Source organism: Gasterosteus aculeatus, chromosome 1 (genome assembly GCF_964276395.1).
Source record: "Gasterosteus aculeatus chromosome 1, fGasAcu3.hap1.1, whole genome shotgun sequence".
Taxonomy (NCBI): domain Eukaryota; kingdom Metazoa; phylum Chordata; class Actinopteri; order Perciformes; family Gasterosteidae; genus Gasterosteus; species Gasterosteus aculeatus.
The window spans coordinates 10,173,707-10,197,222 of NC_135688.1; the positions used below are offsets into that span (position 1 = coordinate 10,173,707).

At 46.3% G+C, this 23,516-nt stretch overlaps 1 protein-coding gene across 3 annotated transcripts in view; it reads right to left on the reverse strand.

Moving 5' to 3' along the window:
• arhgap35a (Rho GTPase activating protein 35a) overlaps positions 1-23,516 on the reverse strand; it is a 50,924-nt gene that overhangs the window by 15,681 nt on the left and 11,727 nt on the right. For 2 of the 3 annotated variants that reach the window (XM_040173613.2, XM_040173621.2), the window contains exon 2: positions 723-4,574. In XM_040173613.2, coding sequence (XP_040029547.2) covers positions 723-4,454 — 3,732 coding nt within the window. In that variant the 5' untranslated portion in view covers positions 4,455-4,574. Of the gene's footprint in view, positions 1-722; positions 4,575-7,368; positions 7,659-23,516 lie in introns of those variants that run through there. The other variant, XM_078104871.1, reaches the window with a different exon arrangement.

Genomic DNA, 23,516 nt, shown 5'->3' on the forward strand with positions numbered 1-23,516 from the left:
TTGTTTTGGCATGTCGGTACTTTTGTTTGCTGCAAGCTGCAGCAGCATTGTTTACAGCACATTTGTTGAGGGTATAATATTTGTCATGCATCTCTACAACAGAAAATGACAATGCCGTCCAAATCTTGCTAAAATCTATAAATCAATCGAACACCATCGGAAATCTGATGCAACTGGGCAGACAGACAAAATGACTGCGTGCTACTGGAGTTTGTCTCTTTTCCTCTGCTTATCTGGCGAGTTTAGAGCTCTCGCACAGCGGTCAGGGTCAAATATAGCAGACGTGCTTTTATGGGAGGTCCGACAGTAGGGCGTACTCAAGTTGAGGAATGGCTAATGATTTCAGTATACTCTTTCTACTCTCTGTAGTTTACCTCAGTTAAAACAATTGAGATAATAAGGTCAACAGTTATCCGCCAATGCAAAGTACTGACTAGTTGTACTGAGGATTATGGATTTTTAAGCAATTATATCAATAAACTCACAACATCCAGCATCCAGTCAGTCATACCTTCACAATTTGTGCTTAAAAATTGAATTTCCACTATTTAAACATATGCCACTATCCTGTATAAATAGTTTTTCACTTTCCAACATAAAAATATGCTGGAATTTAAAAAAGCACTTCAGCCAATAAAATAAAATGATTTAACACTTGTTTTAGCAGCAGAGTTTATATTCAACATAACTCCTATTTCACAGAAGCTTGCACCATCACTGACCTTTGTATTTCTGCGCAGGCTCTTGAGAAGATTTCTTCTTTTGGGATCCTCAATCTCTTCGATGGAGTTGTCTTTTTGGGCTCCTCCCTCATCCTGGTTAACCTTGGGCGGACCCCCCATCTCGTCATCACTGCCTATCGAGAAGCTCGTCCTGAAACTGCTGAACTTGCCAAGCCGTTTGGATCTGTCTCTGTAAAGCTTGGGCTTTACCCCGATGGCAGACAACTTTCTCCTTCGTTCCAGCGAACTGCTGTCAGCCTCACTATCGGATCCATTCCCCCCAGCACTCCCGTTAGAGTGACCTTTGTTGGCATTGCGGATGGTGATAATCTTGCCTTGCGTGCTGTCATGCGGGACAGAGTAAATGCTCTCCGCTTGTGTGGGTCGAGGTTTGCTCACTGCATCCATTGGCTCTGCGTAATCTGAGGGGTCATAGCCACCGTCGCTACCTGGAGCCCAACTGACAGCCTGGGGCAAGGAGCGGCGGTTGGTGCCCCCCTGCTGATCCATGTAGGGGCCGAGATTCACCTTACGGACTGGCTTGGGCTTCACTTGTGGAGGAACCTTGTTGTTCAGTTTGCTCTCAAAGGTGCTAAGCTCAGCAATGACTGAGAAGGTATCACTTGAATCCAGCTCTGGCAGCTTGAAGCTTCCATGGTGGGAACTGAGGCTGCCGTCTTCCCTGAGGGTAGGATAAGGTGGCGATGGATCGATGTCGTCCTCTGAGTCCAAAAGGATATTAACTGGACTAGGAGAGCCACAGTGAGGGCTGCTGCTCTCATTTGTACATGCCTCAGCCACATTATCATACATGTGTGTGGCCTCAACGATGGTGTGCTTCTCTAACGCCTCTTTGAGAAAAGCTTGGAAGAGGTCTATCTTATGAAGCCCCCCTACAACCCCACCATGCCCACATATCACTGTGTTGAATCTGGCCTCTATTTCATGGGCAAGTTCCTCTCCCTGACTGACCTGCTCCTTAGCTGACTCGGAGTCTGACAGCTCCATTTGGCTTTCTCCAACTGCTAGCAACTGCACTGGGATGATGTCTTGGACCTCACACAGGAAAGCACATAAGGTCTCCATAGAGGCCTTGCGACGAGCAGAGTAAACTGCAATATAGCCGTGTACCAGCTTGGTCTTGCGAAGTGAGAATGAGGAATGAAAGGAGAGCAGTGAGAGCTCAACATTCTGTCTCTGACCTCCTATACTAAGATCCAGCAAAACTGAGGTGCCACTGCTGAGGTTAGTAGCAGGACGACAATGCTGGGGCAACAGGAAAGGAGCCAGCAGCTGGTCAATGTCGTACGTGTCTCCACACATCAGGCACATGACTATCCTCAGGTCTGCCTCTAGCACTGGCTGGGACTGAGAGTCTCTGAATGTAGAGGATGGAGGGGGTAAGGGAGGGGAGCTGCTCCCAATGTTTCTCCGTAATTCTAAGAGGCTCTTCAGCATCTGGTTGATCTGCCTCTCATTGACATTGCGACCATAGCCAACGCCTGGAGAGGCGGGGTCCAAGTAGGAACACTGCAGCTTTCCAGCCACCTGCTGCCCTTGTTGGATAAGAGTCTGAGCCGTCTCCCCCCCAATATCCCCAATGGACCCCACTCCCCGCTTGGTGACCAGAAGGAGGGACAGTGGGAGTTGAGCTAAGCTGTTTTCCCTTTCCCTTCTGCTTATAGTCGACTCCCTGAGCTTCTCTAAACTCTCAACAACATAAGAGAGGGATTCCTTTGAATTGTACAGACACAGGCAACCATGAGGTGTAAAGGTTGGTGTATGGAATGAATTGACCGGCAGACGTACATTGCCCTCTATGGGACGAAGGGCTAACTCATACATCTTGCCATCCAACACGTACCGGTCGTCACTGGTGCACATGGCCCTTATCTCATTTGCCATCTCTCTTGCTAGCCCATCTTTACCGAGGATGACAAGATTTATCCGTTCGGCCCTGCCCAAGTCCAGTCTTGAACTATCTGATGATGGGTAGCGGGTAGGGAATCTGGAGGCCAGTATCTGCTCGATCTTACTGTCCACACAGTGGGGATTGTTGGGACAAGTGTCCTTTGTAGGGTGGTAGACAAAGTGGATATGTTTCAATACAAGAGCATCCCTTTCTGCATGCAGCTTCTGCAAAGCTTTAAACCTTTGCTCCTCACCCAACACCTCCTGAATGGCTCCCATTTTCTCTTTACTTGGCTTTGCATCCACTTCCAGCTCATAAAAGAGCTCAGAGTATTCAAGAAGTAGTTCCTGAAAGTCCTCTTTGGCTCGGTCAATGATTTCCTTCTGGTGTTTGTTGTAGATGTCCAGATATTCAGCCTCATCCAGCCATTGGTAAAAGTCTTCATTCATTATGAAGCTTCGGGCCTCCTCCCAAGGTTTCCCTGGTGTGATGAAAGGAGATACGCTTAGCTTCTCCTTGAACTCCCATCTCATCTCAGCCCGCTTGCGTTCATTTCTTAGCTGCTCCAGGTGGGTTTCATAGATAGCTTCAGCTACGGGAGTCTCCAGAAGGTCTTGGGGGATTCTATCATCATCCATGGCGTCAATATGTGTTGTGGTCTCCCAAGGTGTGTCATCCAGCACCACAAACCATTGGGAGAAATCTCTCTTCATCTCCAGGACTTTCTGAACTCCAGACCAGCTCAGGTGGTCTATCTCATGCAACTCTGGTAACAGTACAGACAGGGCCTGTGGTAGAGTGCTAAGGTAGGCCTTTCTACGTCTCTCTATATGATCTTGTTTGAGTCTATGCACATGCTGCTGGAAGAGCTTCTTGGCTTTAGCGGTCCCCTCAAGGAAGACATATTCCTTGTACTCGGCGGCTGACTGCATGCGGCGACTGACTGCGGGCCACGTCTCATTGTGATTCTTCACGATTCGGTTGACCAACCACTCATAGCGGTCTTTGGCTGAGGCGATCTGTTGACTCTGCTGTTTCAGTGCCTCAAAGTAAGGGATGATTTTGGGCTTTCCCCTGCTCTTGTCAATTAGCTGAACCAGTGTCAGAAAGGCAAGTTCAACATTGACATTAGATCGTGCTGATGTTTCTACCACCTGTAGGTTCTTCTTGGCAAGGGCAAAGGTGTGTGAGTCTTTAATATAACGCTCAACTCCTTCATCACATTTAGTGAGAACCAGTACCACAGGTTTCTTCGTTTTGGCTTGCTGGTTGTACAGGTTGGTAACAAACTTCATCTGGTCCTCAAAGCTCCGGTTCATACCCCTGCTAACATCCACACAGAGTAAGAAGCCATCCACATTAATCTTTCCTTCGGGCATCTGTTTCTGATCAAAGTCCTGCTCCAGACCCAGCTGATCCGTGCAAAAGTACATCAGCTTCTCAGCCGAAGCCAGCTTGGTGGAAGCTGCCCTCTTGATGTAAGGCTGGAGCGCCGTGCTTCGGTGCGGCTGGAACGTCTGATCATCAATGAACTCCGTTTGCTCCACCACATTCATACGGCATTCAGGCCCCTCCTCCAGCACCCGCACGGCCTCTCCCCAGAACAGGAAGTGGTCATTGTTTACCACACGGCCTCCGAAGTCACTGGTGCTGAGAACGGAGGTGTGGTCTAGGTGGAAGTCATCTGCACTTGGCCGAACAAAGCGGTTACAGAGGCACGATTTGCCAACACCACATTGGCCTTTCTCCTTCTCCGTGCCGGACAGCCCAACCACAACCAGGTTGTAGGTGGGTGCCCGCGCATCTTGCTTTTTGGCCATTATCAATGCTGGCAGAGGCTCATCCTGCCATGCAGGCCAGTAGCTCTAGGTAGGAGAAAGGGCTGCCAGGACAGAAGGGGGTTTCCATGCAAGATGACCTCAGCGGGCTGGAGTTTGGCCCTGCATAACAGAGAGAAAGAGGGAGAAACATGGGGAGATTTATTTAATATTCAGAAATACAAAAGAAAAACATGACAGGCTTTATTATTAGAGAGCTATTGTGTCACTCTAAATTCCTTCTATGCGTCTGTGTGCCGTTAATAATGTTTAATCTGTGATCCTATTTCTCTAATGAATGTTTCCTGAAAAGATTGAGGTCAGTGGCAAAGCTGCTGGAATGCTGCAAACTACTTAACCCAGCTGTAGCTCAGTAAAAAGCAATTTTACCCTATTTAATTGTTATACTACCAGGACAGCACTGCTACCTTCAACATTTTATTCATAGGTTTGTTGAGACGTGCTCTGGCATAGCATCAAACATATAACACTATGGTTAGTTGCCAGTAGCAGTAGAATAAAGTTATGTCGAGCTTTAGGTATTGCACAAAACGGACATACGAATGTGCACAGAAAGACGCGCACTACCACACACTTGTGAAAACAGGCACGCTAACCTCCCTGCACCCAAAATGAAAGACACACAAGAAGATGAAAGCAGATAAGTGATCCAGAGCTAAAGTTACTAATTGGCCAACTAGGGAAAGCCATCTGCATTTTAAAAGGCTGCACTGCCTGTTGGCTGACTCGTCTCCATCAAAAACATGTTTTCCTATGTTTCTCACTATACAGCACTCTACAAAGAGATCAGAGTTGGCGGATGCATCAGTAATAATGTCTCGACGTATTTACCCACAGTAGATGAAGATTAAGGAAAATATGGTGCCAATTTGTGGTCCTCATCAACAACGAACATTCAAAGAATATCCAAAACTCATCTTTCGTCACACACAGCCATCGTTAACTGATAAAGCCCATTTTTTTCCAAAGGTAGGCAGATGACCGTCAATCTTTATACTATATGGCTGCTTTTTATAAATGCAGTTTTATTACGTAGTTAGTCATAGAGACATAGATGGAGTGAGTGTTGGTAATAGGAACATTTCCTTAAAATGTATTTTAATCTACATTTTTGACAGGATGTTGGACACACAACGAAAAGAAAGATTCATTCATAGAGGTCTACTTATTAGACTGGCCAATCTCAGTGGAATTTATTCCATCAGTAGATAACCCGGCCTAGAAATAACGAGACACGACGAGGGGTGGGGAATGCTCTTTATGGAATGGCCCTCTCTGACAGCGCAATTTGTAAAAGGAATAAAAATCTTTTCAAGATAGACAGTGAACAAAATTGCAGTACAAGACCATCCCCTCCATGTCATAACTGAAGTGCTAATGTAGTAAAACAGACATTAAAACCACTATTAATCACAAATAGCTATTGTGACAGAGCACAAAAGCAGACAAAGCCTTCAGTGCTGCTGAACCGTCAGACAACAGAGAACTGTGGATGCGCAAAGATGAACTTCAAAGCCCAGCGCTGCTATACCAGAGGGCGAGACAATGGAAAGGAAATGGTGGGAGGAGTAAGAAACTCACTACAGTAGAACAAACGGTAGATGAAAAGCAAGCTCGCAAATGCGGTGTAACAACTTCTGCATATACTTTACATAGCAGAGGTACTAATTGAAGTTCAAAGCGGACAGCTATGGCCTTGAAAACCTGAGTTTCAATAAAGAAAATTCTGATCAGACTATGAATTAGCATTGAAGAGGCGAGACGTTCCGGGTGCTCCACCAGGTGTATCCAAGTGCCAGAGGAAAAAGGAATCGACATCAAAGAGAACGTCCAGGGATGGACTGTATTAATAAAGACAGATTTTGTGCTTGGCAAGACTTGCTGGTCTTTTTCAAGCAGCTATTGTCTGTGTGTGCGCAAATACAGACAACATACAGCTGGAAAACAGTAGACCGTATACATGGTAGTATATACAGCCTCGAATGCATTGGAATACACTGCAGGTGAAGTATCTGTAGAGCTGGAGTCAGCAGGTCAAAAGCACACCTGTGTCCTGACCTGGTCATGTTTACGATACAAAGCCGACAGGCCAAACTACAATCTGCCACAAAAATATGCAGCAAAAGAGAACATATATCCAGCCTGTAAATTCTCTTTTTTTAAATATACTGTATCCACATGACACCTGTGCAACACAAAGACCAAGTTCACAGGCATCACAATATTATGAAAGTCACTCGATAGATGTTTCATGTTGACATCTAGCAGAATTCATTAACAGTTACTCACTCGTTTCTCATTTCGTTATCATTCGCTGCGTTCTAAATTGCACTTTAATTTTGGAAGTCTACCAAAAGCTCTCTGCTATTGCGAAGGTTGCTGTGACCTGCATCTTTGCACAGACTGAACTGTTGTTACGTGCTCAAAGTAGCTGCTTACTCAGCTGACACTACATACAGAGGAGGTATGGAGGCCCTGGTGCGGACCCACACCGCCACAAATGCCTACATGACTTAACTAAAGTGCTCACACACACACACACACCAGCTGCCTTTTCATCCTATGTAACAGGCTGGTGATGAGCGTGTCCTGTGTGAAATGGGTCATGCCTGTGACCAGTTATGAGCGTGTCTGGATTAAATAAAGTCAGGCACTCCTTAAGTCCCTATAGACCTGGGGGAGGGAGGGGGGGGGGGGGGGGGTTGAGCCAGGCTCAACATGCTCACAGATGCAAGCTAACATCTCCTTCACTGAAAGAACCCACCAGCAGATAATGGAAGAAAATAAAACGTCTCATCATGAGACCGACTGCACCGGCAAAAAACTCACAGAAAACACAGAACATACAGTATATGTGACATTACAACTTAGGCTCGTTTTGGACAGTCGCTCTTACTGGTAGTCGAAGTGCCGCATTTCGTACACAATAGATCCAGTCATTTAGGGAATACATTTCCTCTTTCCGGAGACCTATAAAAACACCACTGCAGAGCCAGAGCCAGCTCGCCTTAGTGAAGCAGTCCGGTTTGTGGAGCACTCAGACAGCAAGTCTCTCCCAGTTCACCCAGAGGCCTGGTGTCTGGTGCGCATGTCCAGCAAAATACCACCGTCTCGAGGCCCGTGGCAGTTTAGGCAGAGAAAGGTTAGGGACGGCGTTGGAGCTGTCTCTTACACGGAAACGTTAGGGTAAGCCGAATAGTAGAGAGAGAGTTTGAGGAGGTGCAGGAAAGAGGGGAAGGAGGGGGGTGAGGGCGGGAAGTTAGTGCACATGGAGAGGATGGGGGTATGGAGAAGAATGAGTATGAGGGGAAGGGGAGAGGGGTCAGTGGCCCGGGTCACGTCAGCTGCACATTGGAATCCCCTGAGGGAAGAGGGGGGAAGGGCGTGGTGAGGCCTGCCTGAGTTAAGGTCTGACACTTCACATCTCTCTCTCTCTCACCGCCCCCCCCCCCCCCCCCCGGCTATTCACAAGCAGCACGACCGGGAGCTCTTACCCACATCTCCATTTCCCGGTTGCTCCATCCTCTCTCTGACAAGCATTTTCAAATCTATTGCTTCAAATAAAAAGTCTAAAACACAGTTATGATAGAGAAGCTTTCCCTAACTGAACCAGCCATTTCTAGGTCACTGACTGCGCCCTGGACAAGAGAAGCCAAGGAAGAGAGGATGCATGTGTAGGGTATTGGAGTGCAGCCCGAAGCTAATGCTGGGGCGGCAGGGCGTGAAGTTCATCATAACACGTGCTAGAAAAAGGGCAGCAGGGAAGAGGCAGTGACCAGAGAGACCATGTAGCCCTCACAGGGTTGGAGGAGAGGGGGGGGGGCTGCATTCCTTTCACAACAGAGCAAGATGGAAGAGTGAGTCAGGGAGTAATTATCACTAAAGCCCGTTTTGACGTACCAATGTAAATTCTTATCGCCGTGATGCATTAACCTCAATGTAGAGTGAAAACCCAAGTCAAGGAAAGTGGTTTTGAGGGGACCCTGTAATTGTAAAAGATATATTTTCCTAATATAATTCTTCAATACAAAATCAAATGTATGTGGGGGCGGTGAGGGGGGTTAGAGATCCAGTGCTGGAGTCAATCCCCGACACTATGACACAACTACCAAAACAACATATTTCTTACAGCATGCAATGGAGTTTATAATGAAAACAGCTAAACAAGGATAAACGCGGGATATTGCTCGCAAGGTTTCCCGGCAGAGCCCTCTGGTTGCACAGTATTATGCACTCAGGCAGGCTGGGAGCTGTCAGAAACAAAAAGGTCATGAAATAGTCATGAAGCTGTATGACTGTGATAATGACTGAGTGGCAGCGAGGTGGAAAAACTCTCGCTTCCCTTAAGACTCTGGACTAGCTCGCACTCCCTCCCTGCAAAACATGTTTTCCCTCCCCTTGTCACTCCCTTAGAGGAGAAAGGCCTTCATCCTTTCTCCTCAACCATTTTATTTTTCTGTCCCTCCTGCGCTCACCGCAAAAGCGCTTTCCTCGTCTCTCCATCCGTCAAGATTTATTTCATCGAGAGCCTTCGTGTCTCCAACACTTCCCCTCTGTCATCCTCGCCACTTATTCTCATCTTCTGGAGATTTGCTGTCCATTAGTACAAAGCTAGGGTCGTGGGCAGGGGATCGGGCTGTGGGTTTGGGGTCAGAGAGTGCTTTCTTGCTCATGAAGACCAGAACTACATAATGCAGACCATATAGCACATAACCGCAGACGCACACACAGCTCCAAGAATATTTTAGCAAAAGTTCTGCCTCCGCACCACATTTAATAAGCTTTACATGAATAGTTAGCGGTTTTATTGTAATAAAGAAATACATTTACAGCACACAACCACACTTTCAGAAGGTTGTCATTGACCTTACGCCATGTTTGCATATAATAAAGCCGCGTTGCCCACTGTGCCTGCTCACTTTGGTTGATGCAAGACCGTATTTACCGTGACCAACCGAACCTCATGACCAAATCCAACGCAAGTAACAAAATACAACGATAATACTTTGACGCGACGCACCGGCGCACCTTCCATTCATTTAACTTTTATATCCCCATTAACACATAACAGGTAATAATGCAGCAAACGAGCCATTTTGCCGGATTGGGAGTGGTGCTGTCCGTGCCAAGAGCATGATCCCATGGCGTTGGAGTTATGAGCCCCCGCGGATAACAAATCCACCCCCCCCCCCCCCTTCCCCCATCATGGACAGAGTGTGCACACAGACCCAATGGAAATAAAACACACGTATGCATTAAGTGAACAATTAGCTGTTTTCGGTGCATTCTCCATACAGTGTACACATGTATGCTATGGCCCACGTCTCCAGTGTATTGTAGCTTTTAGCAACCTTGAGTGAAGCAACCATTGAGCCAAACTCATCGGCCTTTTCCACCCCCCAACCCAAGGAGAAAGGTGGACAGACAGAGGGAGGAAGGAAGGATGCAGGATGAGAGCCCCCCCACCCCCCAAAAAAAATTTGAGGGACAAAGTGTGTAAACAAACATTCGGTCAACAATTGAGAATGCAGCATATCAGGAATAAGACAAAGGGAAGAGGGCAGAGAAGATGAGATTGAAGTCGGATAAAGAGAAAGAACGGACGGCCTTTTTAAGAGTGGAGAGCGCGGTCAGAGCAGAGGAAGAGGGTGTCACTGTGGTTAAACCTCTTCAAACTGTACCAGAAGGCCTCGCTGATAGCACAGCTAAATATAATGTGCTGGAAACGTAGTCAATGACAGCTCCAAGTTTGGTACCAGCACCGCATAAACCTGCTCTTACAAACACACACATTAACAAATACTCAGTGCGTGATACCTTCGTCTTCGATGATAAAAGTCATTTCTCAGGCGTGTGAAAGGTCAGTGTTTCTGCAGCCAGAACTTCTCCAACTGCAACACCAGTTCTGTAACCTTTACACGCTGCTTAGTTAGATTTCAGTCACTGAGCTTTAATCCGTTCACTTTCACCGGACGTTGAATTTCCCTCTGATCAAAAATTAACTGGTTGATTGTTTGATTCATTTGTCGGACAATAAGCCTGAAAGCCTCCTGCTTTAAAAGGTCTTGCGTGATTCACATTTTAACGACGTTGGGTTACCGACTGCTGGTCCGTTGAAGCAAATTGAAGCGGGCATCTTTGGTTTGGCAAAGTTTTGAATGATCTAGTTTTTGAATAAAACATTTGATGGCATTAACAGCACGGGATTCGGGGAACCAACCATTGGTAGGGGACAGCTCCAAAGATTCCCTGTTCACCGGGCTACCCGGCATAAACAACAACAAGTGTTGCTTTATATGCACGTGAGAAAGACAGACAGTGCTGTGTTTTCCTTTGGCACAAAAGCTTATCTGTGGGCCTCTGCTCTCCCTCCCACTTCATACTCTCTGCCAGGCATGAACTGCCTTACTCATTTCTTTCAATGCCCCCTGGCCCTTGTCTAATTTAGCCTATACTTCCCGTCCTCCTCCGTCTTAGCACGTCTCTGCTGTGCTCCCTCAGCAGTAGCACCCGACCTCGTGGCCCCATCCCCCGCAGGACCAGCCGACTGTCTGCTGCAGGTGATATCAGCGTGCATCTGATCCCTGCTCCCCTGCCAGAATGCCCGCCAGCGTCAGCACGGCTGTATGCACGCATTCAGGCAGCCAATACACCGGTCCTGATCTGCCCAACGCCATTCAACAGCCCAAAGAAAACGGCTACAACGCAGACAAATGTAGGCCGTAAACCAATATGTCCCATGCATGACTCTTCCTAAAGGAGTTGGTTTCTGTGCCAGCCGCTAATCTTCCACCTGAGCGAGCCTCCAATTCTAGATGCTAGTGTAACGGGTTTGACAGCAATGGTGTGGGTTTGTGTGTGTGTGTTAGTCTATTTTTTCAATAACAAAGGACCGGAAATTGTTTGAGGAATGTTTTCGTGTCTGATATTTTATTAAAACGAAACAAAATGAATTTTGTACGTGTTCATGTCTAAAGTTATTATATAATTTCTTACAGCACATCCTCTCGGTTTAAAAATAAAATTGGATTGTGCATAATAAATTTGCTCATTAAAAAGAGCCCGTGAACTAGAAAGGAGTCGGGCTTTCATACTGCTGAAGGGGTATCACAGCACAAAAGTTTCTGCTCAGCATCTCAACTCCGGTCGATGAATCTGCACCGTAACCTCTGGGTGGGAAGGCTTAATAAAGACAGTGTCTTGATAAAAGATCAATCCATATTTCATGAATCTAACAACCCGACAAAGTCACTCGCAGTTACTCCTGAACTCAATTCAATTGCACTCCCAGGCAGACAAAGCCATCCACATAAAATACCACGACTTGTTAGAGACAGCTCAACTGCAGGCATTACGTTCAACTTTTAACTCATTTTTAGTGGAGTGCTCATTATCTGCATGAGTGGGCTTCTGTGTAATAGATGTTTCATATGTGATCTGCTGCTGCAAGCGAGGGCTGTGAGGGCCCGACTAAACTCGTGGCCTAGTCTTGATTGCAGCTGTACAGCTTCCATTGTCCCGTCTCCACCGTCCACCATATGGGCTGCGCTCCCTTACGCCCTTTGCTAGGGCTCCACCCGGGTTGCTCCCATATGGCGGTTGCAGCCGTTAACACGGCCGCAGAAGCACAGCCTCACCCTCTGCCCCCCCCCACCCCCCCACCCCCTCAGGTAAACGCTGTTAGCTCCGTCTGGACTCGGTAGTTAGCTAATGCGGCCCCTGCTCGCTGTTGACATTACAAGAGCCGTTCAGAGGCAAGCGAAGTGTTCCCGATCGCTCAGCTGGCATCGGCAACGGAGGCAAATATTGTGATGCGTCAAATAAAGAGCAATCAACCGTGTGCCATCGACTACAAGTCATCAGCCACAATACATTACACCGAACACACAGGATTCAGAGGGACTTCTCCATTTGAATATTTATGAACGCTGAAGGATAATGTTGCTTAGGTCTCTCCATCTGGGCTTTTTAACCCCCAGGCTTTTTATATAATCAGGCGTTATGATCCCAACAGGGAGATCTACCAGTCCAGAGATCACACAAACTGTTACTAGGTGACAGATGGTCATCTCACACACACAAAAACACCCACACGCAACGGCTAGTCGCAGTTCAACGTCAACACGGAACATTCTCATCTCACACATTAGGTTTTGTTGGCTCTTCCTTGCAGGGAGAGATGTTAAGGAAACGCTGAATCTTAAGAACAATATAATAAGAAAATTACAGAAAAAAGGGACAAAATCTTATAAAAACTATTTCTACAGTGTAGAAACCAGTGTTTTTTTTAAATGACAGTACATTGGCTTGTGGCCTGGGCACTAATGGGCCGGCATGAGCAGCAGCATCACGACCTGTCAGTTGAGAAGAACAAGAAGACAACTAATAGATGTCCCCTCCACTCGCACCTCACTAAATCCCCTCGATCCTTTCCTGCGCCGTGGAAGGTCAATAACGCCGTCAACAGTAATAAAGGTGCGCATTGACACTGCACTGCCAGCTGGTTTTGACAGGTGGCCTGAAAGTTAGAAAGCCAGATTCAAAGAATAGCTCGAGATAAACGGCGGCATAGTTTGTGCAATTTGGTTTTCATTGAATTGGACAGTGTTTGTGATCGACCCACCCAGCGCAAGATGGCGAGAAACTGATCGTTATAATAAAATGGATGAGAAAACGGGTTTTTGAAGGCTGGTATTGTTTGTGCACACCGCAGCAATTTGGGTTTTTCATTTCGAGGGGCCTCATAAACTAGAAAATAAATCATTTTCCAAACATAATGCAATATTTCAAGAACTTTGGTGTGCCAACCCATAAAAAAAAATGAAATAATTAAAGTTGGTTGTATAGAGATCTATGACGAGGGGAAGAAGAGGTGGGCCGGGGGGCCTAACACAAGCAGCTTCTGGTAAGTGCTTAGCACTTGCGGTCGCCTAATGACACGCAGACAGAGCTACTTTGCACTATCTGCACTTCTTGCTGCTGCCGGCGCCCCGACAAGCTTCAACAGGAGAGAAATAAGCCGCTGTTTAGGAGGGACAACCACTTTCTCCACCTCTTTCCCCTCCACCTTTCCCACGGTCGTCTCCGCTGTCGCTCAACTGTTTCATCCCGGCTCTTCTTTACTTTTAAACGTTTTGCCCCGACTCCGTGTTGTGCATTGATACGACCTCGCCGTCTTAAAAGCAGAGTTGCCTCCTGCACTCTAGGAACAGCATAACCTTAAGAGAGAGGAATGGTATGCCGCGCACTAAAAAGAAAGGATCACACAGGGGGAAAGGGAATGAAGAGCCTCAGAATGAAGCGGAGGGCCGCTGCCAAATATGGGTGAGTCACCGCAGAGAGACAATTGAAAAACACCTGAACCTGCCACAGTGTAAATTAAAGATAATGACATTTTACTGGTTGCCACAGTAACCAACTGTTGGCACAAAGGCAGATGGCTGCAAAAGCTTCACCCCCTACCCCCCCACACTCTCCGTCTGCCCTACCGTGAGCTCCACCAAAGTGCAAAGTCACACAGGGGCTACAGACAGCCAAAGACGTTTTCACGTCCATGCTTGAATAACCCCAAATTAAAAAACGTGATTTGCGTCGCTCCGTCTCTGTTGGTACTTGTTCGGTCCCAGCGGCCCGATCTGCCTCCCCGGTGTGTCTTACTGTACTCGGCCTCTAATGGGCGGAAGGCTGTTAAAACTGTAATGTTGGTTATGACGCCAACTGGTGCTTCAAGCAAGACAGGTCTGGAAGGAGCGGCTCAGACGGGGTAGCTGACATTTTTATACCTCTGAGTCCTAAAATAGTCTCACCGCTCGGAGAACAGTAAATGTTTTCATTTAACAGTGTATTATTATCGTCATTAAATTTGTGAGGGAGTATGTCAACTGTGTCGATTTGAAGTTTTGTGAAAGTTCGTATAATGATCATTTTCATGACGTCTCTTCTTTTATGTCTAAATCTATAATCTAACAAACTTAACGGCTTCCTGTCAGACTTGTTTTCATGAGTCAAAATCCTCCCACCAGTCCTACTGGGTAGGAACACTTACGGTTCCGGTAGTGGCAAATAAACCACATTCACCAGCACAGATGATTGAATAAGATGAAAAAGTACACATAAAATACAACGTATAGCCGAGCTAGCTCTGTTAAAGAGTTTGCATGTGTGAACGCGTGTCCTTTTAACACTTAAAGCCGTGCGCGTGCACGTGTATCCGCGCATATGTGGAAGTGTCCCCACTGAGCTCCTTCTGCAGGCTGCGCAGAGCGAAGCTCGTCCAGGGGTTGCACGGCTTGTGCTTGGTCATCCATTTAAAAAAAAAAAAAAAAAAATCAATCTCCAGACAAACACTGGAGGGCCATTACGGCTCAAAACTTTGCCCTTCTGCCCCGTTCCGCCTGCAGCTGCAACAGTATTAGGGCCCAAGGCCGAGCGCTGCCTGCCGAGGCTCACGCAGTGGTGTCCCCCTGCCCCGTTGGTCCGGTCTAGATCCCAGTGAGAGGAATGCAGCCTTGCAGGGTAAGAGTCAAGCTCTTACCCCAGTGAGGTAAATACTTTACAGGGTGCAGAGCATTTTGGAATGTTGCGCGTGTGGGAACACAATACTGCTTCTTCGGTATTGGTCATTAAAGTTGCTTTTCTTGTGCATCGTGATTCTGGGGGTACTGGAGTATGTGTGTATGCAAATAATGCTTGTAGTAGTGTTCCAGGAAAAATAAGATTAAAACAAGTGATGGACAATAAAACAGTTCATATCACACCTCCAATTTATAGTGATGGGTTTTAAGGCCTTAACACGATGGTCTGGGGAACAAACCTGCAAGCACATCTGTGTGAAAAGGGGAGACAAATAATCTATCTTGATCTGTTGACCTCCTCCTGCTCCTCATCAAGTCACACATGTACTCAGGTAGGTATTCTTTCCTGTACTAGTTTCTATGCCGCGCGGGCCGTGTTCACTCTTCAGGCATGGATGAAGAAAATCGATCGAACTTGAGCTCTCTGTTGAAACGGGAAAGGAACCACGCTGGATTTTAGGTCCAGATGTATTCATGAGATTTGAACGCTAAACAGTTTTAATCTCATCTGTGAATGAGAATCTGTACAAGTGTGAACAATAAAGAAAATATGTGTTGCAATGCATTGGAAGAATTGGTTCAAGAGCATAACAGCCATTACATTCAATCATTTTGAATACACGAGTAGCGAATGCTTTGTGAGAGAAAAATAATTGACATCTCTTGAAAAAACAGTGTGCTATGAAAGTATTACGTTTTTATCAAATGAAATGGGCTGTAAAGTGTTGCTTTTATATGGACAACTACTTTAAGAGCTTTGATGATGAACCCACAAGGCTACTGCGACGTTTCCCCACTCACAACACACGGCCATTTTTAGTGCAGCCTCGGCACTTGAGTGTTTCAAATTCAACACCAGCCTCTTCAAGTGCTGACGTCATCTCAAATAACGCCAACCTCACACAAGACGCACAAATGTGCACACCCAGCTGGGCGAACGCTCCTTAAACCTTCCTAATCCTCGATCTCAGACAAAGGAGGGGGGGCATCTCACGCACACGCTCACACATCCCCCATGAAGATGCAAGTGTGTCCACTGGTAGGCTGAGGTCATTACTTTGATTGTCGGGTGAAGGTGAAGACTTCACCAGCGTCCACTCGACAAACAAACATCAGGGGATTCAAGGTTGTTTCTTATTTTTGCTCTCTCGCTCTCGCCATCTTGCTGCTATCTTTTTATTCCTCTTTTTGGTTTTTTATGAGAGAGAGAGAGTGAGTGTGAGCGTCTTGTTCAAAGGCTTTACAGGCACACGGTGACCGTACAACCTCGAGTGGGCTCATTCATAAAGCCGACCGAGGGAACCGCGGGGAACAACCAAACGGGATAAAATCTACTGGTGAGGAGGGGACTTTGGAGGGGCGGGGGGGCGTTAGTAGGAAGGAATAAACAAATTAAGCCAGATGAAGCCTAGTTCCTATTGCACACTGGAGACTTGCTGTAATGGAGGCAAAACAAGCCCTGGGGAGGTGAAAGAAAGGGAAAGGGGCAAGTTGAGCCGCACACTGAAACCTGCCACTACATTTAGAAGCGCATTTAAAAACAATGCACCTACACATTAGCTTCCGATCATCTTTAACATGTCCCAGTGGCAGTAGCAGCATCCTGCTCCTGGATCTCATCCCACCGTCCACTCTGATGTTTAGGTTTTCAAGTGAGCCTCTTGCCTCTGTAGAAACAACCTGTGATGGAAGCTAAATCAAACTCTTGGCACAATCAAGTATGGTAATAGTAAGCCAGGTTAAATAAGAACAATTTGAAGATAAATGATACACCGGGGAACTGGGAGGCCAATTTAAACACAATCTGACATCGTCCAGACTGGTAAATATAGCACTGTTTAAACAAATCGGCTATTTCTTCTCCACTGCCTATTAAACTCTATCCCTCCATCTCACCATTAACTGGGCGGTCAGGCCGTCGTCTGTTTGCTGGACGGCTCGACACAATGACAGGTTTACCTCCCGTCAGATTCCCATTTAGATCCCTGAAGAAGAGCAGGCAGGCGAGAGCTCGTGTCTGTCCATTTGCACAACAATAACCTAAAGCCTTTCGAGCCGCGTGGCTAAAAGACTTCAGTGGGACCCGCAGACTCGCCAGGTAAAACATGCAAATGATGTATCGAGCTTTCCTCCGCCTGCTCGCGTTAGTGTATTCAAATCCACGGACATTAGCTGCACGGTGACCAACCGGGAGACAAGGGAGCAGCACATGCAGTCTTGGGATTTGGTGTTGTAGGTACGCAGTGCAATGGCTGCAGGTCCACTCTGTGGGCCCTTCAGTTCAACATCAACAAAGTCAAGTGAGAATATTAAAAAAGAAAGAAAAATAAAGGCCCTCCTGATTTTGTACTTTTGGCAGAGGCAAAGATTTATTTTCCATCGTGTGCAGAAGATTCTTAGAAAAAGCATTAACTTAGTTGACAGTTAGGACACGGCATTTACACTAGAGTGATGTTTACCACACCATTAATGCGCCTCGCCTTCACGCTGGACTCTCATTGGTCTAAACCGAGCGCATTACCAGGACACATACCTGGAAGCTTCCATATATATATAATGTTTTACAGACAACTGCATTTATAATGCCATCGTCCAAACTGTGGCCAATAAAGGAAACGGTTGTGCCTGTTTTTTGTCTCCAACAGTTCTATGGTAGTAGTTCTGTTTCAGCAGTTTTTGGACTATAGCTTATTTTTTTAAGCTCGTACATCGCATCACCGTGAAATATTTCATTAAAGTAATTGAGGTTTAATTATATATTCCGAGAGCTTATTTTTGCAGAAAATACCATCAGTAAAACTGCCTTGACAGCTGTAATGGATGTTTAAAACTGGGTACAATATATGCTTTGAGTTATCAAACAGTATCACCTTCCACCATGAGAGTTTGGTCGAAATAGGGCCACATTACTCATTTTTTGCCTCCTAGAACTTGCAGTTTCTACACCCACTGAACATAAATCACCAGCCGATTCATCTTCATGAAGCAAAGACGCAGACATAAATTCTCTACAACTCTCCATACACAAGTGTGTCTCATGCGGCGTGTAGTGTGCACCCTCTCCTTGATTTCTAAAAGAGATCCCAGCGGGACCGAATATTCATGTGGCGCTCCTCACTCAGGTAGGTTTTTTTTTTTTTTTTAAACGTTACACACCATCTGTAAAACACACAACCAAGTCGACTGGAAGGGAAATGTATGCGCACACGTCAGCGCATCATGAATCCGACTGACGGGAAATTATTCAGCTTCTGCTTTGACGGCCTGAGTCCCCCCTCTCAAGTCAAAAGGCCCCCGCTCACCAACCGTACCATTGCAAATCAAGCCAGTGCATCTGATTGGAGGGGAAGCGCGTCAGTAGCGACCACACAGGTGCATGTCACAGACAAAGATGACGGCACGTGGCTTTTAAGTGTAACATCCTGGCCGTTAACACATAGGACACACGTGCACACAAAGGAATAGCGTACTTCAAGCTACATTAACACACAGCAACACACACTTGGTATAATAGGAGAACATGCAGCATTAAGGCAGCTGGACCCGACTGGTGACAACACTCCCATTCATCACCGTGCCCTTGGAGACTTTACATCCCACCACAGTGACAGCAGTCAGCAGAGCACGCACACCAGCTATGTTACAAAAAGCACAGCCTACAACGGCCCGTGTCAGCATCACCACCACCGGCGCCACCAATTATGTGTACGCGCTTGTATCCACATATATTATTCATCTGCATTGGGGCCCATGAAGAAAGTGTCTCTGGTAGAAGAGATAAGGGGCTTCTTTATTTTCCGTCTTGTATGTGGATGAATGTGCGCTCGGGGGGGTGTTCTTCCAATCGCATTTTAAAACAGACCATTCGTTAAACAAGTAGAGATACCAATAGAGGAAGCAAGAGGGTTTCAAGGACAAGGAAAAATAAGAGGGGCTGGAAAATGAGGAATAGGAACAGAAAATGGAAGCCAATGAAAGGGGAAGTGAGGTTAGGAGATGGCACAAAAGGACTCGTCATTGTCTTATTTTCATTTAAGTGCAAAACCTTGAATTTATTAAGAGAGACCTTCAAAATTCAGACACATCCGGTAAAGAAAAACGCAGCAGATTTGCCTTCCCATTCTAGCCCACAGTATTGAGCACCAGCGAGCTGAAAGCTGTCAACACTCGCAGTGGGCTTCACTTTGTTCCATCTACAACACAGTCCGCTTCCAGAAAACATAAAACACATACAAACCCCCCCTGGCATGGCGTATAGAACTACACACATACACACTCACAAAAACATCTCCGGAAGAAAGGCCTGAACAATATATCGTCATCACGAGAAAATAGCCCAAATATCCGAGCTCTCTCATTTCCCATTTGAAACTACGGTCTGTACTGGATGCTGGTGGACAAACTGAGCCACCGTCATCTACATGAATAATGCTGTCTGATAAACCAGCTATTTCACCAACTAAAGACAACGCTCACCAGCAAAAGTCCTCAGCTCTGGCCAATTACTGTTAGTTGTTTGAGTTAGAAAATCAATAAAAAAAAAAACGTTTTTTCGAAGATAATTCATCACTTTTGTTTTGTTACAGCAGAAGACCAACAGAATAACAAGTCCTCCTTCATCGTCAATTTAGAAACGTAGCAGTTCTCTTGAACAGCCACAACAAATATAGTTCTGTTATTTAATTCATAAGAAACAATCACGATAAAAACAAATGTTAGAATGAAATCAAAAGTGTTTAGCACTACAATGCAGTGGTTATTCTGCTTCTCCGCAGCCACGCCCACTACCAAGTGGCCCTGCATTATGACCTTTACAGAACATTTGCTTTAACTAATTGAGCATCTTGTCCCAGAAATGTAGAGAAAGGCTATACATCAGTGAACGATTCTGATAAGACATGTATGTGCAGACGCACAGAGAAAACTACTGCAGACATCCTCCCGTGTTTTACACAAAAAGCTATTAATGCATGCATGTATATTAAGGTGGTGCAGTGCAGGGGTTTGCCGTGTCTGAGTATTCACACGTTTCCAGCACAAAATCTGGGCTGCTATCTCAGGGGAGGGGACAAAAATGCTATGTAAAAATATGAATAACAACGTGAAGGTGCAGACAAACACACACTGAAAGGAAAATGCGCAAAGGAAAAGGCGCAAAAACAGCCACAGTCGGTGAAAGAATGGGAGGGAGGGGGCAGGCAGGCGGACGGTATGGCTTCTGTCCACCTCAGCATTTCCAAACACCCAGTTATCTTCCCTCTCCAAAAGGAGGCGAGGTTCTTTCTTTGTGCCTATGCACCACCATCCTCTCCACATTTCCCCTTCTGCTCCAGCCTTTTCTCCCGTCCCATTTATCTGGTACCCCACCTCTCCTTTTGTGTCCGTCCCTGTTAGCTCTCATATTCTCTTTTTTTTTTAGCCTCCTGCTGCTGCTGCTGCTTTTCCTTTTCCACCCCCCCCCCCCCCCCCCCTCCTTCTCCATCCCCTCCGTCCTCTACTGCTCCACGTCGTCTGCTGTGCCCTCAGTGGAACAGCGCATTCAGCAACAAAACAAAGCTGCCCCCAGCATCACACACTGGCTAACCAAGCAAGACCAGAATGCAGCAGCCCTCACATCCTCTCAGCACCACCATGATACTGGGCAGCACAGGAGGGGAGCGCTTTGTCACATTAAGAGCAGCGGCAGAGGGGAGACAGAATTTGATAAAAAAGGTTAATGGGTTTTTTTTTGCAGTCGATAGGTGCAAAAAAGGTCATTTTAAAATGGTTAATTTTGTGTTTACACTTTGGCCCATGGAAATAGTGAAGAGAATGAGTTTGACAGCACTGAAGGCCACAATCACTCCAGGTAAAGACAAGTTAGGAATGAGGGAATTGTGGCGACGATAATTGGGTGTAGAAAATTCTCTGACATGCTCTGCCGAGTGAAGCAACACATTGATAGTGATGATGAAACCCAACAATGGTCAGCTGCAATCTCCTCCTGGACAGAGGACGAGCGTTTACAAACAGGCGTGCCAGCCAGAGAAGAAAATAACCGCTGCTTAGCTTAAGGAAAAACTTGGGCGATGCAGAGATCAGAGGGAAACGTAAACCTGCCACAGCATCAACAGAGAGGCCACATCACATCCATCACACCCAGTGGTGGTGTATGAACAAAGCATATAGCATCAGCTGGCTGAAAATTGGAAATAACTCATCCACAAATATTCGTACACATTGGCCAGGGCACAGATTTGCACCGTAAGGGATTAGGCCAGGGAAGTGTGTTTCCGACATGAAACACATTCTCTTCTTCCTGGAAGGGGAAGAAGGAAGGCTTAAGAACGAGGCCGAGGAAGATTGTGGAAGCAGAACTGCTGCAGAGAAAGAAATGTGCTAAAGTACAGCAGACTCTGCCAAGTAACTTGTCACATTTACCCTCTTGGTTCAACGTAAACCTTTCCAACTGACCTCAGGAGCCATTAGAGCCTGGCCTCAGAACTAATTATGTATCCAATATGTATTCATTTGTTTGCTTGGTCTTTGAGGAACTATCATTAGAAGTTTTTCTTTACCTTCTACCTCACACTGTACGCCAATCAGAGAGGCGTTTCCTTCATAGCCTTTAGCACTACATATGTGTTTACCAGTGGTATTGTATGCCCGTATAACTTCCCATTCACCATCCATCAAAAGAACTAGTATAAGAGTATAAATCTGAATTTCTGATTTAGCTGAAAGCTTTCTTGCACATTTGCCATTACCATTCGACTCCATCTGCAAAACGTTTCTTGTTTTCGTGCTCATGCGGCGTATACAGCTGTGCATTTGATGTTTGTTTCGGGCGTGGTTTCACTTGTTCTGATGATACGCGTTTGAAGCTCGTAATGTAGGTAGGACAGGCCGTCTGTGTGTGACGCAAGACACGGTTAATGGCAATGGTTTTAAAAGGAACGCGTGGGATTGCAAGGAGGACAGAGGGCGGAGTATGCTGCAAGGAGGAGAGAGAGTGCGATGGTAGGCAGCAGAGAGGAGACCACAGTGATGAGACCAGGAGGCGCGAGTGATGGTGTAGAGGAGAGCGTGATGCTAGGGTGGGATTTGAGTCTTTTAAACTTCATTAGTTCCGCCTCAGTCTGGGGTCTGTAGATTATGTCTAATTAGGCAGCTTAACATGGCTTAAAAAGCACCACACAGAAAGCACAAGAGCCTTATCTATCAACCTGCTCAAACGATTCTACGCTTCTCCTTTTCTTCCCGTGGAAGGCGAACATAAATTCCCCTTGCATGGCCTTTATGTGAGAGATTAGAGGCTCTGACATCGGCACGAGCTTGGTTGCTAGCACCCGCGGCAGTAGCAGTGTGTGTGTGGTGGGGGGGGGGGAGAAGGTAAGGCCGGCTGAGAGGCAGGCAGATGTTTCAGACTGCAGGGGGAGAGAGAGTCGATAAAGAAGGGTGGGGCTCTCCAAACACGAGAGGTCTGGTCATTTTAATCTGTTTTGGTACTGCGGCCAGACTTAGAACTTAGTCTGTGCATTTTCAGAGAGTATAACAATACATCCGGTCCAGGTTATCTTAAATTATAGATGTGAAATACACAGAAGACCAAACAATACGCAACACATAAAGGGATGATGAAAGACACTGTTGGTTACAGCCTTACTAATAATTTACACAATGGAGTGAAGCCTGATATTGTGTTGTTGCCCTCATCTTCCACTGGTGATCCATCAGTATCAAGACAGACGGGAACCACGGTGAGTTAACGCCTAATCTGCTTTTTCATCATGACTCACACGCTCTGAAACTTGGACCACATTTGAATCTGTCAACATGAACAAATGGGGCCCGCGTAAACGTCTCAAACGTGATCAAAACCTGCGTGCCACTCGGACTGGAATATTGCTCTGCCTCATCATTCGCCAAACAGATATTCCCTCTGGGTCGAGTTTCTGGAGATCTTGTTTGGTGAGACACAACATCACATGGGGAGTGCGTGAGTGGCCTCACCGCCTCCTCCTAAACACCACCTGTTAATTATCGAGCCGGAGCGGCCTTTGCAGCGATAACCAATAGTGTGACATCGGACATGCCCGGCTGCCATCTGCCATCGCTGAGGGATTGCGATTGATAGTTGGGAGGCAGCTGTAACAAAACACAGGAGGTCACTCTGCTTTCCCCAACAGGAACTATCCTCAACCTCAGGCTCACAGGACGACGATAACGCCATTCTCATGAGATCTACGACAAACTAGGGCTGTGCGGTACGGCCAAAAATCCATATCACGGTATTTAGAAAGATTCCAACGGTATCCCGCTATGTGACACTATTGCTTTTTCAAGTATCGTATTTTCCGCACTTTAAGGCGCACTTAAAAGCCTTTAATTTTCTCAAAAAACGCCAGTGCGCCTTATAATCGGGAGCGCCTTATATATGGATCAATTGGTTAATCGGTTGATCCATACTGGTTGTAGACGGCGCTCAAGG